General features: G+C 38.6%; 1 protein-coding gene across 1 annotated transcript in view; it reads right to left on the bottom strand.

Annotated features, from left to right (window-relative positions):
* Positions 1 to 18,112, bottom strand: part of cped1 (cadherin-like and PC-esterase domain containing 1) — a 329,222-nt gene that overhangs the window by 252,166 nt on the left and 58,944 nt on the right. The window contains exon 3 of the mRNA XM_028813109.2: positions 11,782 to 11,879. Coding sequence (XP_028668942.1) covers positions 11,782 to 11,879 — 98 coding nt within the window. The remainder of the gene's footprint in view (positions 1 to 11,781; positions 11,880 to 18,112) is intronic.

Genomic DNA, 18,112 nt, shown 5'->3' on the forward strand with positions numbered 1-18,112 from the left:
AAGTACATAGGGTGGAGGGTACCACAGTAACGAACTGGTTAATGCTGTCAGATTAGTCTCTGGATACCCAAAGTAGCTGGAGAAAACAGATGGAAACACAGGTACCTGTACCTCCTATATTTGATCTAGATTGTACTATATACATATTTATTCCTTCATTTATTTTCTAAAGCAATTTGATCAGTTATTGATTTTCAGTGCACACACACACACATACACCCAAAATCATTTACACTAGGCCAGTTACAATGGCCAGTCAGGTACACTGGCAGAAAAAGCAACGTCCAAAAAGACAGCGACCTTGTGGGAACATGCAGTTCAGACTTCTTTTCTTACTCTTTATTATTGATGAGCAAGTCTTGCTGAATTCGTTTTGTCTCAAGTTCTGCGAAATCACGGAAATATTCAGGAACTTCACCAATGTCAATGAAATAAATTGAATCAATAGGGAAGGACAAACTGAACTAGTTTTGAGTAGATTATAATGGTGCAATGTTTTTTAAGTGTCCCTAAGGGATAGGGAAATGTCTGTTGGCTGTGCTGAACTGATTATTGTGGCCAAAAATGTGACTTAGGCTGGAACGTAGTAGTTTTGACCATGGTGCTACCGTGCCTCCCCGAGATAGATTCAATAGCATTAAATATCAGAACAGTAAAATTTCTTGCAGACAGTGGTGGAAAAAAGCATGAATTCTCTAAGGCTTGCAAACCAAAAAGTACTTTGATTTTTATTCTCCTGACACGCTTGCTTGCTAACTGCCACTTCCTCCAAGTAAGTGCATCAGTAAAGCCTATGGATTATTTACTCCTTCCTTTTTGCATTAACTGTACAACACCCTGGGTAATATTAATTGGGTTAGCTGATATCATACAGGTCACATACAAGTACATAAAGAAAGACATTACATTTACGACACAATTACACCAACAGATTTCCAATTTCATTCAGCATGCATGTTTAGTGTTTAAATGTATTTGTAAGTTTTCTGCTAATTTTTGCCCCACTACTAAGATCAGTGTTATATCAGTATTATATACTCAGGGGCTGTCCAATCCAACATTGGTGGCTACAGTTCTGCAATGTTACACTGGCTTTGCAAAGCATCATGGGGTACTGGAAAAAAAAGGTTTATCTAAGCCAGCCACACGTCAAATTTCTAGGAATATATTTGGGGAACAAAGTCAGTGGCGAACGCAGCATATTTGCAACGAAAAACATTTTGCCAAATGTTGCAGATCAACACTATTGTTCATGTAAATAAGTACCGAATTGTGCTTTACTCTTACTTCTCTTCATAAATTATACTATATTGATAAAAAAAAAACGGGGCGGCATGGTGGCACAGTGGTAGCGCTGCTGCCTCGCAGTTAGGAGACCTGGGTTCACTTCCTGGGTTCTCCCTGCATGGAGTTTGCATGTTCTCCCCGTGTCTGCGTGGGTTTCCTCCGGGCGCTCCGGTTTCCTCCCACATTCCAAAGACATGCTGGTTAGGTGGATTGGCGATTCTAAATTGGCCCTAGTGTGTGCTTGGTGTGTGGGTGTGTTTGTGTGTGTCCTGTGGTGGGTTGGCACCCTGCCCGGGATTGTTTCCTGCCTTGTGCCCTGTGTTGGCTGGGATTGGCTCCAGCAGACCCCCGTGACCCTGTGTTCGGATTCAGCGGGTTGGAAAATGGATGGATGGATGGATAAAAAAAAAACGGGGCGGCATGGTGGCACAGTGGTAGCGCTGCTGCCTCGCAGTTAGGAGACCTGGGTTCACTTCCTGGGTTCTCCCTGCATGGAGTTTGCATGTTCTCCCCATGTCTGCGTGGGTTTCCTCTGGTTTCCTCCCACAGTCCAAAGACATGCAGGTTACGTGCATTGGCGATCCTAAATTGTCCCTACTTTGTGCTTGGTGTGTGGGGGTGTGTGTGTGTTCCCTGCGGTGGCGACCTGCCCGGGGATCGTTTCCTGCTTTGCGCCTTGTGCTGGCTGGGATTGGCTCCAGCAGACCCCCGTGACCCTGTGTTAGGATATAGCGGGATGGATAATGGTTGGATGGATGGAAGGATGAAAAAATCACAGGTTTAAACAGAATAACATTCTCAAATCTGCACAGTCCAATTCATGAGTTAATAGGATCCAAAGTACAAGACAGGAACCAATCCATATAGGGCTACAGTCCACTGAAAAACATCATAAGACGAATAAGGGAAAAATTGGTACAGTAGACAGAAACAATACAAGACTTTGATTCTAATGAATTATCAATTCAATTCTCTATAAGAAAATAATCCTTGATCAACAAAATTACAGAGGCCAGCAGCTTCTACATGTGTGCAAACATGCATTATATTTGACCCTGAAGAACTGAGTCGTACCTCTTGGATTTCGAAATCTACATTCCTCATTCATTTTCTCCATCCAAATGACTGTCTTTAATGTTTTCATAACACCCTATCACCAGGGGGCCTAGATCATTTGACTTTTTCAATTTGGAAGACATCTGGAGTACAGATTTTTGAATCTGACAACTCAAAAGTTTACTCCCTTTAATTGTTAACACATTTTCTAAAATAATTTAGGAATGTGCATGCATCTGTTTTTTAACTTTATGCCACTATTTAACAGTTTTCCATGTGGTTTACATAAAAGGAAAAACAAAAAGGATGTGCTGGATAAAAGCTGTATGCGTAGAAGTACAAAGCCTTTCAATTTTTTCTTGATTCATTATATGGTGGATATTTTAAGTCTATCCTTCCTTAACAGAAATTTCCACTTTACTTGACATGAAGGCAGGAATTTTATACTGTAATAAACATTTTTAAGTGAAAACAAATGGATTATATTTAGAAAAAAAAATTAGAAATAAAAAAATCAATCAGTCTGATATGACTAGTCATGATCTTGACCTCCACTAAATATTTGCTTCTTTCATTTATCAGCTGTGTTAAAAATACCTAGAAGTCTTATACAGTGTGATGCCTTCCAAGTACACAAGTGAGAGATCTGGGAGAGTGGACAGGCTTCTGGCCAGAGCAGGGTGCATCCAGGTGTCTACACAGATAAAAGTAGGCTGTTAACTCTGTGTGACAAGTTTAAAGAGATAGGTGCAAATTTCCGGAATTCCTTCCCATGCTACCCATCAGACCAGGTAAGCATGAGGTGATCAGACGGTTTAATATACAGCTAAGATCTTGGTGCAGAGGTTTTTGGGACATTGGGGTGACTTCTGGAACAGATGGGACTTGCACCACAGGGTGAGATTATATTTAAAATGGGGGGTCAATGATGTATTTGGAAGGGGCAGGAGCAGGCTAGTTGAGGACTGGGAATAGTGAGGCAGGGACTTTAAGGAGTGCAATGTTTAAAAGTTCAGGAAAGGCAATGAACTGTACAGTTAATAAAAATAGAAAAGGCAAGTTGAAATTACTAGCTCACAAACAAATGCTAAAATAAAATCAGAAATACACTAAGACATACTTGTCTTAGTGCTTTAAGTATTGAAAATAAAGCAAATGAACTGGAGATATGCGGAGCTGCAAATAATTTTGATATTATAACAGACACAGAAGCCTGGCCAACTCCTCGAGACAGGAATGCGAGTAATATAAATAGGTACACGTTTAGAAAAAACAGTTAAGATCAAAAAGGAGGGGAAGGTGGTCATATATATAAGAGAGGATTTAAATATGAGATCTGCTTCAAATAGGTGTTGACTCATATCCTAATGAAAATTTGAGCAGCATGGAGGAAGACATTGTGAGTTTGTTATAGACCCCTTAGCCCCAATAATAGTGTCAATAAACAACACTGTAAAAATGTATTAAAAAAACAAGTTTACAAGGGAGTTCTACAGGATCTTTAATTACTCAAATACCCAAACACCCTACAAATAGTGAAGCAAAAGAACAGGAATTCATAGATATAATAGTATTTATCTCATTATGTTAACTTACAACAACAAATAGATGAGAAGCCTGTCCTGATTTAATATTTTGGAATAATCAGCCTAGAATTCAGGGATAAAGGTCATTGCAGATGCACAGCACTCCATTAGGATGTAGCGATCACAAAATAACACATTTCACTGTGTTCTGGTAGAGTGGATATTACAAAAAAGTAAAACTGTTAAATTTAATTTTAATAAGAACAATTCTTTCCAAACATAGATAAGCCCAAAAGACACAAAGTGGGACAAAATTATATATGAAGATGGTCCAGAAGCAGTAGAGTAGGTTAAAAAGCGCATTACTTGCAAAACACGATACACTGAGAAGTCAAGCAAAATGACACCTTTTATTGGCCTTCTAAAAAAATTACGACATGCAAGCTTTCGAGGCAGCTCTTGCATGAAGAAGAAGCCTCTGAGCTACCTCGAAAGCTTGCATATTGTAATTTTTTTAGAAGGCCAATAAAAGGTGTCATTTTGCTTGACTTCTCTTTGCATCCATAATGGATAACACAGTACAACACTCTACTATTGCAAAACAGGACAAATTCTTTCTGATGGTTTAGACGGATAGATGGATTGCACTTTATTTATCTCAAGGGGAAAATGTAGCTTTGTACAGAAGCTCAATATATAAATAAACAAATGAACACTATAATAAACAACAACATCAACTCCTTCAAATAAACACTAGAAATAGAAAACAGAAAGGAAGACTTCTGACTTGGCATTCCCCGTCCCAGTGAGGCAGTATGTAACTATATAGCTGTTGGTATAAAAGAGCTCCAGCAGCGTTTTTTGACATACTTCTGTAGAATAATTCATTGGCTGAAAGTCTCAGTTTTATTGTGTCAGATAAAATGGCACTCAGTTTTGTTTTCATTCACTCCTTTACACCTCCAGGGGGGTCCAAGGTGCGTCCTATAACTAAGCTTGCCCTTTAAATTCGCTTTTTGATTCAGTAGGCCTCTCTTGAATTGATGTTACCAGCCCAGCACACCACAGCATAGAACATCACATTGGCCATCACAGAGTTATAGAAGATGTGGAGGATGTTACTTTCCACAATGCAGTGTCCGAAGGAAAAAGAGCCTGCTCTGCCATTTCTTATGTATTTCCTCTGTGTTATGAAACCAATCCAATTTTGAAACATTCAGAAATTTAAAAGATATCCACAGTGAATGAATTTTAAACTTCATAAGAAACTGCAAAGAAAAAGCAGCTGACACATACACACCTCCATAATTAATCATAGGACTTATGGAGATATGAGGGCTATGGTTAAAAAGAATACAGTATTTGGCAAGATAAAAAGCAGCTAAAGAGGAATAGCATGGAGAAATCAAAAGATAACCTGAAGAAAGACTGTTAAAACAATCTTTTCACTATACAAAATGGATATTAAGATGAGCTCACTCATACATAATTTTAAAACAAAACTTCTTTTAACAAAGCTTCTGTGCTCTTTATCTTAAACTCATGAACTCTGTTAATTCTCCACTTAGTGAACCAATTTTAATTTTGTTTTGGGTAATTATAAGTCCAGTCTTTTAGGTGCCCTGGAAACCCTACCTGAAAGAGCAAATGTCTCTGCAGGTCAAAGGTAAGCTTTGTTTCTTCTGAGAAAACCCCCTTCAGTCACAACCAAATATGATCCTGGTGTGCTGGTCGGTCTCAAGACTATACCTGGAGTTTCCTCTGTGGAAGTCCATACTTTCAGTCCAGATTTGAGCATTAGGAATAGCCTAGAGTGAAGTCTCAAATCATAACTGCCTGCTTACTCATCATCCTTCCTGCATAAAGCTGACAGGTCTGGCCATTTAGAGTCCAACTTGCCATTCGACTGAGGTACTGAAGTGTAGGTTTCTATGTGTAAGTAACTGAGCTAGAGAGAATCCATGCTCTAGTGGAGTAGTACAGTATGAAAGCAGTACCCGGTTTTGATCCTTGTCCCCTTCTTAAAAGGTTTGTAATTTTTTGTACAGCCTTCCTATTTGCTTGAGGATAACAAGAGCTGCTTGTCATGTGTGTGAACATACCCTCATTTGCAAATATTTTAAATACTTCTGATGAGAACTGTGGCCCATTGTCCCATGTCGGAAAATGCTTCTGTGACGGCTCGTATTGTAGCATTTCACAATGTGGACTCAAGTTCAGCTAGCTCAATAAATTTAGAGAAGCAATCCACAATCAATACACGAGTCTTCTTTGACCACTCAAACAGAGCCATCTCCACGTTTTGCTATGAGTGTTCTGGAATTTAGGAAGGCACCAGTGGTTATCTGTATTGAGGTCTGTGTTTCACTGCTCTCTACTACCTGACCTCTCTGGAAGGAGATATCAGGCCAAAATACAGACTCAGGGGCTTTAACTCCACATTTTGAAATTCCTTTATGCTCTTCCTGGAGTTTCTATAGTATTTCAGCTCTTAGAGATGGTAGTAATCACAAGTCTTTCTCCTTTCATAAGAACGTCCCCAGCAATGTGAAGATATGTTCAAATTTGCCAGATGGCTTAATCTCTTGGTCGAGGCAGTATTTTATCACTTTTTTTGCAAATGTCATCTTCTTGTTGTGCCTTTCTGATTTCCTCTAGCCTCTTGCCTGTGGCAGGAAGGTAAGACACAAGTCAATCAACAAAAACTCAGGAATTTTTTTCTAACTGTAAATCTGCTGCAGTTGGTGGACTCCTCATTGCTGTGGGAAATCATCTAAACCTCTGTTCGCAATAGAGAGATCAAAGGTTTGTGGTCTTTCAGCAGTGTGAAATGTAGACCCTGAAGGTAGGATGTGAGTCTTTCACATACACATGAGGCAGCTAGTGACTCTTTCTCAATGTGCGCATAGCGCCTGTCTGTGCCTGTTAATCCTCTTGAAATATATGTCACTTATCACCATGAACCATCAGTCAGCTTCTGAGTTAGCACAGTTCAAATATCGTATGCTGATGCATCAACGACATTGTAGTACAGTGCCAACACCCTTGGAGATCTTAGTTCTTCTTTCAGTTTCTGAAAAGCTACAATTTGAAGCTCTTCCTAAAATCCATTCATTTTTTACTCTTAATAATTTTTTCAATGGCATGGTGATTATGGCCATCTGAGGTAGAAACTTACTAAGATAGATAGCCATTGATATAAAATGCTGAACACACTCAGGGCATGTTGGTTCTGACGTCTGTCGAACTGCCTTCACCCTATCAGGATCAGGTTCAATGCCTTTTGCAGAGACCTTATACCCCACAATAATAATATGTTCTTTTCTGAACATTTCTTATTTAGGGTTAGACCTTCATTTTGCATTTTCTGCAGAACACAGCGTATTCTATGGTCATGCTTGTTTTTATTTCTGAGAAACGCAAGAATATCACCTGCATGACAGAGCACTACATCAAAGCCTTTATCCTCCTCTGAAAATGCACCTGGGCTGGTGATCTTCCAAAGGGGTTTTGACTGAACTGAATCTCCCAAAAGGATTGGCAAATGTTGTAAAGTGTTGTGACTGAGTGGAACTTGCAAGAAACCAGACCGGCATCCAGTTTTGCGAACACTTTTGCATCTGTCATCACTGCAAGAATTTGGTTCACTGCTCATAAGATAGACACTCTCTTTTCAGTGCTGCATTCAGAGGTGTGAGGTCTACACAATTCTTGATCTTATCTGTCATAGGCTTACAGAAGACAACCATACCTGAACACCATTCTGTTGGTTTGTCACTTTTGTGACTACTCACATCTTTTCTGTTCTGTCCAGCTCTGCATTCTCTTTGTCTCTGAGGGGCAAAGGGAGGGAACAAAGTTTGGCTCCAAGTTCAAACTCAATTTGATACTGATCTTTTAGGATGCCCCTGAAAAACTGTTGAATATGTCGATGTAAAATCAGTTTCTTTGTCTCCTACTTCATCTACTATGTAGACTAGTCTTAAAGCCTTTATATATGGTCTGTCTAGAAGGGCTTGTGCCACTCCTGTTACCAGGTAAATATTCTGTGAGGTACAGCCTGTGATTGTTGATATTTCTCTTTTAAATCAACCTTCCACCATAAGTGGCTATTTACCTGTTCCAAACAATGTGTTCTGTGTTGTATTTCAATTTACGATCTCTCTCTGCTTTGTATAACCATATAGGTATGAATGTAACATCAGCACCTGTATCAAGTTTAAAGATGAACCTTGTTCCTGTTTAAGTGGACCTTCTCTGTCCATGGCTCTGATGCCTCCAAATCTATTGCTCCAAGAAAAGCACAATCCTAAGTGTCTGTGTCAAGGTGCATTTATGTGATTGTATGTACTGCTTCACCTGTATAACATCCTATAGAATAATTCCCCTTTCTGTGACACTTTCTAAACTTTACCTCTCTAGCTGAACAAATCTTCCATGCATGTTTTCTTCTTCAAACATAGCGACCACACTCTTTTTCTGCCTGTTTGTCTGGTTTTTGCCCCTTAGGCATCTTTTGACTGATCTGTTTCTTCTTCTAATTTCATCTTTGTCTTTATAGCATTGACAATTTACTTGTTGTCTCTGTCTGCATTGCTGTGTAGCATCTCATCTTCACACTTTCACTTTCCCTCACTTTTTGTATAGCTTTTGCTGATGTTAGGTCAGTATCCATTTGTAGTTGTTCTAACAGTCTCCTGTCTCTTATTCCCGCTACAGTTCTGTCCCTTGTGAAACCCTCTTTAGCACTCCAAAGCTATAATGTTCTACCAGTTTATGCATAGCTGAGATGGATGAAGAATTTGTACAGCAGTCGTTGCCACCTTCTGTTTCCCTCTTTGTTTTACTTTCCACAACAAAAAGAAACTCCAGACATTGTTATTCTCTTACAGTCAACAGAGACACCATTCTCCTGCATGCTAATTCTTTCCGACTTTTATGGCTAATCTGCACTTTGCACTGAAGAACTTGCACACAATACTACTACTACTGTATATATATATATATATATATATATATATATATATATATATATATATATATATATATATATATATATATATATGCAAAAAATGTTGCTAAGACCTGTGTTTTGTTGCTTCTGACACCAACTATAAACAGTGAGACAAGACGGTCATGGTGTGGTGAAAGAACAACAACTCTTTATTTCCGCATGTCCAAAACACAGCATCATGGGAATTGCAGTCCTTGCCGCTACAGTAGCCACCTTTGGATATTTTTAATTTCCTTTTGCACAAGCTCTTGCTTCCTTGTTTGACAATTTCACAGACTTAAGACAATCATTATAAACACAATTTATGTATATATTAAATTTCTTTTTCTTAGCTATACTGTATTTCTAATTATAGGCCCTGCAATACAGTGCTGTTACTCCAAACCTTCCATTATTCTGAATTGTATTAATAGGTTTGAGAATGTTAGGTTATTTGTAATTATTTTATAGCACACTGGGTTCATACTGTAAGTAGAAATGTGCTTAATAAGAATAAATTGAGTTTTTGAATTGAATTTATTTAAATTTGTCCTAAATATGTTTCTTCGGTAATAACCTTGACCTCTTAAAACCCAGACATCTGTATTTCTTCATTTAACAACAGATTCTTTAATTTGAAATAAACAGGCACTGAATTTAAAAACTATCAAAACCAGAGAAGACAGGAATACTGAAAATTAAAGCAAACCATGAGACAGGAATCAAGGCCAAAAATGAGAGCACAAGTCAAAAAATGGAGAATCAAAAAATTAGCAAAACATTAAAAGGCTCAAAAAGAGAGGTAGTACATTGAAACTCAAACAGGAAGGCATCTTTTTAAATCCATTGCACTGTTTTCAATGGTCATGACTTCTGAGAACATGTCCCTAACAACATGGGAAGCTTCCTAACAACAAGAACACAAAATGCCATCGAGCTTGAAACAACAAAACAGTTGCGACAACGGCCTACATACATTTATAGAATTGAAACCAAGCTTGCAGTCAACAAACTAATAGTAAATTAAGGTTGTGTGGTATAAAAAACCCAAACAAGTCCAAGAACTCACAAAAGGGTGGAGGATTTCATTCACAAAATTAAATAAAACTTGTGGCAGACGGCTGTCAGCTCATCCTGGCTGGGTCGCACCTGTGGTGGAAGGATGGGGAAAGGCAGGTTTTCCCGGTCACTGCCTGTCCCAAAACACTAGATAGCAGCTTTCCTGGGATCTAACGATGGCCTGGATTCGCACAGGGCATCCTGGAACTTGGAGTTCAGTTGTGCAACCCTGTTGGGTGCCATTGGGGGCCACCTGGGGGAGCTGTAAAGGAACTGAAAGACTTGTGCCGTATCTATAGCCTGTAATTACCCCCAGGTCATGAGGATGGGAATCCCAAAGTTCCAGGCTGAAGAAAAATCCAAGTCTCCATCTGACCCGGAAGTGCTAGCAAGTCACGTGAGTGGAGGAACAGAGGCACTTCTGGGTCAAGGACTATCTTAAGGAAACCTAGCAAGTGAGTCGGAGTCGGGACAGTGTGACAGAGCTTGCTGGGAGGTGGAGGAGAGAATTATTGTGTTTGTTTATTTATTGTATTGCCTATTTATTGTGGCTGGGGTGCTTTGGAAGCACTGCAAAGGAGAAGAAGAATTAAAAAGATCTTCTTATTGCTTTTACCCTGTGTCTATGTCTGTCTGTTGGGTTTCACGGGGTAACAGCGCCCCCAAGCGTTTGACAAACTTTAGTTTATAATGCAAGGACACTTTATATGAGTTATATAAATAAACGTATTATGGTTTTCCTAATTCTGAGAGTATTAATGTAGCAGAAAGTGTAAGATTCTATGCAGCTGTACCTTATTTTCATGCAGCCCTCTGACCACTGTTACTAGGATAAAGACAATACTGCTCGACAGTAACAGCAAATAAAGCTTTTTCAGTATATCTAAATCATGAAGACATACATCTATAAGAGGGTAAGAGATTGGTGGAGAGCTAAGCTGATTGATATATAAAGATTAAAGTTAAAAAATAGCATTTGTAGCACATCTCTTTGCAAATGGTTCTTTAATTTGTAATTACAACAAAACTCTTCTACACAAGCAGCTAAACATGTGATGAAAGGACAAAACACTAAAATATTACAGAACATTGCACTTAGCTTTGTTTTTATCTCTGGTTTAATCTGAAATATAGAACTAAGATACATCTCATCATCAGAACAAAAAAATCTCTAATCCACAATAGTAAAAGAAGGAAAAGTAGAAGGCAAGCCTCTTGTCCAAAGTTGGATTCTTTACTCTTTAGTGATGTCAATGTGGCTTGGTGTATAAAAAAATCCAAATAGCAGAAAACCTGAGTGATTCAGGATGGCTTTGGATGTTGTAGTCATCACATTATTCAAAATCTGTTCATAAAAGTGGGACAATTAAAGATGTAAAAATGTTCTTCTCTTCATTTTCTCTTGCACTGCTTACATAAAAGCTTTTAAAAACCCTGTGGCTGTTCCAGTGGAGCTCACTAGGCAGATCCCTGGCATTCCTGGATTCTTGAGACCACTTCAATAATTAAACAGCCTGATATCCTTTGTAGCTCTCATGCTGTCTACTATTTGTTTGATTCAGGAACTCATGATGATACCTATTGGTCTGAGGAAGTTCACCTGGCCTTCTACCATTCTACTATAATTTCTCTTGTGCTCTCTACCTCCATGATATCAATTAAAAGATAACACATACTATAAACTGTTTACTCATAATGGCATTTGGAGGGGTTTCTTCAGTCAATAGTGCAGGTTGCAAGTCTTTCCATGGTCATGTGCCAATCTTCTGACCACTTCCCTTGCCAGCTGGGTAACTGGTTACCTATCATTTTATAGATTTGTTTCACAATGCTGTTAGATCACACAACATTAGCTCTTACCTTCTGGTGTGGCTTTAGCAAGTTAAACTCTTCTTCATTAAGACAGCTTCTTTCTGCAGCAGGTAAACACATCAGGATGTCCCAGTCAGAAGAGACAACTAAAAAAGTCAAAAGAGTTTAATGTAAAATATTAAAATGAGGCTTGTCACTGGGCGGCACGGTGGCGCAGTGGGTAGCGCTGCTACTTTGCAGTTGGGAGACCTGGGGACCTGGGTTCGCTTCCCGGGTCCTCCCTGCGTGGAGTTTGCATGTTCTCCCCGTGGGTTTCCTCCAGGCGCTCCGGTTTCCTCCCACAGTCCAAAGACATGCAGCTTAGGTGGAATGGCGATTCTAAATTGGCCCTAGTGTGTGCTTGGTGTGTGGGTGTGTTTTTGTGTGTCCTGCGGTGGGGCCAGGATTGTTTCCTGCCTTGTGCCTTGTGTTGGCTGAGATTGGCTCCAGCAGACCCCCGTGACCCTGTGTTCAGATTCAGCGGGTTGGAAAATGGATGGATGGATGGACTTGTCACTTTGAAACTTCTTTCATTATTCAACCAATCTTTGTTTTAAGCAGAACCACCATGATATGACATTAAAAAGCCAAAAATAATCAAACAAAAAGGCAAAGGAATAAACTTTAGGTTTAATGCAAAGAAATGATACTGTAAACCATGAGACACTTTAATGAGCATGCAGAGATCATTGGGTTAAGTTAGAATACAAACAAGCAAGTCTTAATAAGGGTACATTGTGAAAAATAATGAATCCATTTATTAGACATAATATAGTACGAGTGCATAAACAGTAGTGACAAAACAGAATTAAGCATAGGGATGACAAAGTACTGTATGATGAGCTATTTAAAGGTTATGACTGATGGAATCTCACAAACAGAACAGGGCAACACATTAGAACCCTAAAGCTAAGTAACACAGTAGCAAAAATGGGGAAAAAACTAATTAATAGAAAATAAAAAACAGCTTCTCTATAAAGATAGTTGAACAAATATACTGTACTTTTCCACTGACTACAGAAGGAGTGGAAAGCTTCCTTGTCCACAAAAGTATGAATCTTCAGTTTGAAGAAGACCACATTGGTCTATTCCACTTTTATCTTTCTACCCTTCCATATTTAGTCGTTTGTTTTCCTCTTCATTGAGCAAGATGGCATTACAGGTGTTACCGGAAAGGATTTCCTCAGGGCAACGCTACCACTTTCTCTCTAGCCATCCTCCCAGATAGGACAGAGGAGGGATACAAAAACAGATTATTCGAAATTAAAGCTAACATTCCTTCCTCTGCACTAAAGGATACTTCGGTTGGTTAACGTCAGATATGGCCACTTAGCCTTAGATGCAGCCTTCCTGTGCAGCAAATCTCTTTCTCATGTGGGTTGTGTGCATCAGTGATTACAAAGAGTCAGGAGCATTTTGGAAGAGGAATGGAAGAAATGATTAAAATAAAACTTCCAAAGGTTACTAACTTTTGGCTAGAATTGTGGTCACCATTAAATATTCCCTAATTTATCTGTCAAATACCACAAGTCATGTTTACCTATATAATCTTCTTTATACTTGCTGACATCCTAGTATGTCCCAAAAAGAATATTATAGTGCTGTACTAAGTTGAAACACTAACTTCTAAGGCAATATTTAAAGCTGCTGTAAAAAGGTAAATTTCTCCCTTGGGACAAATAAAGTACTATCTATCTATAATTTTGTCTCTGGACAGGAGATGAGATGCAATGAAGGTATTCTTTGTACTGCCATCCCATATAACCATATCAGTGTTACCCTAGTTTTGCAGGGCCAGACGTGATTCCTGAATGAGAACCTATATTGTATCTGAGGACAACTTCCTAAAAAGTATGTAGAGAACAGCTAAAAAATAAACTGTAGAAAAGACTCCACCCACGGGGTTTCTTTCAAAAAAATCAGACACAAAATTTCCTCCAGTCCATACACTTTACACATTCTGTGTTGTGGTGTCCCATTTCTACTCATGTATTAAGACAACTACATAAAATAAATGGGGAAAGACAGGAAGAGAGAAAAACTGAACAGAAAATGTGCCACTAAGAGGAAATAGAAAAGTAAAACTGCTGTTATCAATTTAGGAGCTCAGTAGCACATGATAACTGAAATAGAATGATTAATTTATACATTGTAATGAGCTCAGCGAAATAAGAGACAGAAACAAACACTTAGTCCATTGCAGTTACTTGGCCTCATGCATTCGAGCAGTGACTTTTGCCTGTTATGATATCTGTCTGTCATTTTGCCAACTGCATATAAATTGCAAATAGAGTTTACTGTAGATTAAACATTGGCATCTATGGATATACAGTAATCCCTCCTCCATCGCGGGGGTTGCGTTCCAGACCCCCCCCCCCCCAAAAAAGGTGAAAATCCGCGAAGTAGAAACCATATGTTTATATGGTTATTTTTATATTGTCATGCTTGGGTCACAGATTTGCGCAGAAACACAGGAGGTTGCAGAGAGACAGGAACGTTATTCAAACACTGCAAACAAACATTTGTCTCTTTTTCAAAAGTTTAAACTGTGCTCCATGACAAGACAGAGATGACAGTTCCGTCTCACAATTAAAAGAATGCAAACATATCAAACTCTTCAAAGGAGTGCGCGTCAGGAGCAGAGACTGTCAGAGAGAGAGAGGAAAGCAAACAAATCAATAGGGCTGTTTGGCTTTTAAGTATGCGAAGCACCGCGGCACAAAGCTGTTGAAGGCGGCAGCTCACACCCCCTCCGTCATGAGCAGAGAGAGAGAGAGAGAGAGAGAGAGAGAGAGACAGAGAAAAACAAACAATCAAAAATCAATACGTGCCCTTCGAGCTTTTAAGTATGCGAAGCACCGTGCAGCATGTCGCTTCATGAAGCAGCTGCACAGAAGGTAGCAATGTGAAGATAATCTTTCAGCATTTTTAGACGAGCGTCCCTATCGTCTAGGTGTGCGAACAGCCCCCCTGCTCAATCCCCCTAGTCAGGATCAGAGAAAGTCAGCACGAGAGAGAGAGAGAGAGAGAGAGAGAAAAGTAAGTTGGGTAGCTTCTCAGCCATCTGCCAATAGCGTCCCTTGTATGAAATCAACTGGGCAAACCAACTGAGGAAGCATGTACCAGAAATTAAAAGACCCATTGTCCTCAGAAATCCGCGAACCAGCAAAAAATCCGCGATATATATTTAAATATGCTTACATATAAAATCCGCGATAGAGTGAAGCCGCGAAAGGCGAAGCGCGATATAACAAGGGATTACTGTACTATGTGTTAAAATGGTGAGGCTCTTTTCTAGCATGGCATGTTTGCATTTCTATTTGTTAGTTTTTAGACATGCAGTCAGAAGTCGGACATCGTGCAGTCTAGTTTATGGTTCTGTTGGAGTTGTGTTAGTGTCGTAGGCACATTTACAGATTTGGATGTTTTGAGTACTTCTGCTGCATCTCTTGTTGGTCTTCATTATCAGCTCTGTTAATGGTAGTCCTTTTCACCTCCTTTTGATGGGGTGTGACACACCATTTACTTCAAATGCAAATTTTGCAATTCATATTTTCACAAATGAAGCTGCCAATTCTTTCACCTTACGTTGACTCAGACTCTATCGTCATAACTGAACAACAGAGAGCACCAGCAGCAACAGATCACTCACTTTTACCACTCGTCCATTGATGTGTTTGAATGCCAATGCATAATCTGATCCTACAGAAAGGTTTTTCCCTTGCAACATATTATATTTATCTTTTACTGATGCAGTGTGCTCTACAACACATGTGATACAGATTTATATGTTTAATAGGGGTCTTTCTAGGGGACTTTCCAGCTGTAGACAGTATGTTGTAATCAGAAGCTTGCTGTCTGCAAGACCAGGTTAACGAGAGTGCTGTAATCTTTGCAGCTCAAAATCACCGCCCCTACTTTGAACAAAGTCTTCATATGGGTTGGATTGGTTTAGAAATGTGATACTCCATGAGCTGTCTAATTGTTCCCACCCTATTTTAAGCATAATTCACTTGTGGTCGTCTCCACGTACAGTACATATTATACGTTTTGGCTCTGCGAAACTAGTGTTACCCAAGGATGTGGATTGGTATTTAGAGATTTTGATTTCTCAATTAAATTTTTATATTTTTATTCAGTTTTCTTTGATTTCACCTATAGACATTTTACTTGGAACTCCTGTGCTATCTTGTATAACATTGATTTATAAATTTTAATCCATAATTTAAATACACCTTGTGAAAATCATTAGTAAAATGTGCTGCATTAATCATCAGTAGTGCATTACTTAAATAATTTCAAAAGCTAAAATGATAGATCCAAGTATCATTTGTCATCACTTTTTGCATCAGGTACACCATTTTCTCACCATGAAACACCCAACTCTATTCCTTGCACAATATTTTATGCAGGACTGTTCTCCTGTTTATCACATATTCAACAATTCTATCCTTTACCTCAGCCTTTCTACCTCCCAGCTCCAAGCTTTAACTGTGCATTGGTGAGAACTTTGCTTATTTAAGAACCATACTCTCTGAATCTATCAATGTCTCCTGCAATTATTACTAAGTCTATTTATTTGCATTAAATAAAATAAAAATAAAGTATGAAAATTGAATAGACACGATAAAGAAAGTGCCATAACACTGCATTAAAATAAGAGGGTCTCAAAAATGGATGGTGCGACAGGTGAATGAATTTGATTAATTTAAAATAAATTCTTCATTTAAAAAGATTCCTTGTTAGATTGATTCATTATCCTAAAAAAGCATTTTTAGTGTTTTCTGCAAAATTGTAAATATATGTTGAACATTTTGAACTTCAAAAGGAAATTTCTCATTTCATGTTTGTGCAAGATTAAGCTTGCCTGTTAGGTTTGGGTTTAGGCATCCCTGGAGCGTGGCCTATCTTTAGACAGGCTACTGAAGGTCATGGACTGGTTTTGTGGGTTTTTTGACACCTCGGACACTTTTGTTATTTTTCAGTACATTTAATAAAAGAAAGTAAGAGAGTTCAGATGATTTCAGTTAGAAAACATTCATAGAAGCTGAATTGCTGTTACAAATATCTGGCTGTTATAACCACATTAAGAAGACATGAGCTTTGGAGATTACATTGAGTCAATGACTTTAAATGGTGGGTGAAGGGAGCTCTCAGCTTTTCCTCTTGATAGGATGCACCAACAGGACGTGCTGGTGTTAGGAATATTTCTGTCCCCTGCTATACTTCCTTCTTTCCAATTGCAAGGAGAAGGAACACCTAAAAAATGCATTAATAGCAGGACACTCCCTCTGCCATTGCTTCCTGCTGTATTTTGCAGTTTGGCACCATTTTACTGGATCCTGACCAGTGCCAAGGGGTGATGGTAATACAATGTCAGTTATTTGTTTTATGTCAGCTACTATGCAATTTGAAATATTTTATTACATCATTGTAATTGCTCTGGGATGAGAGAGAATGTCAAACGATATTTCTAAAAATTTAAAATGTCACTTTTTTCCCCGTTATTAACAGTGGATACCAAAACAAAGCATTATCTCAAGTAATTTCTTCCATTAGCTTTCGGAACATGAAAAGTTTAAATGTGAGCCAAGTTTAAACAACATCTGGATACAATTTTGTAATGCAGAGCCACCTAAGGAAATGTTTTAGTTTTTTTGGATCAGAAACCAGACAACAGGCGTCTTGCAGATCTAAGTAATAAATATGAGAAACACAGTATTTAAACTGAAATTGTTTGTGCTTTTCTGAACCTATCAGTGAACCTTTCAAAATAAAATGCTACTGCTAAAACGGTGAGCATCCTGCATAGTGGCATAAATTTCCCATTTTTTGCAAATCTGATTAGAAACTCCTAACATATTTATCACTGTGTGTGCTACCTATAAGCCACAGCCAGTACTCCATATCAAATCCTAGTCGTTTGTTGAGCAGCATGTTCTTCCAAAAAATACAGAGCACAAATATATCAAAAAACTCCCATTGTAATCACTAAAATATTGTAACACACTCCAGTATAGACTTGTACTGTCAACATTTACAGACTTAATAATGAGCTGAAACATAGTCAGGCCATCTATTTTTAGTTTGGTGCTGTAAGCTTTCAAATAAAAAAACAAATTAAAAAAGTGCTAGCGAGACCCGCTTTACACAATGTCACAGTACATTCGGAACAAAAAGCCATTCTTCAACAAAAACCATAAGAGTTGTGTGTGGGGCAGGATGCAGAAATGTACAAACTGGTCATCTAGAATAAGAGTTTATTTATTCTCACAACTGACTTGGACAAATACAGTTTGTGCCAGCGTTGGAGGCTGAATACAAAGATATCAGTGCTGAA

The sequence above is a fragment of the Erpetoichthys calabaricus genome, chromosome 1 (assembly GCF_900747795.2).
Source record: "Erpetoichthys calabaricus chromosome 1, fErpCal1.3, whole genome shotgun sequence".
Lineage (NCBI taxonomy): Eukaryota > Metazoa > Chordata > Cladistia > Polypteriformes > Polypteridae > Erpetoichthys > Erpetoichthys calabaricus.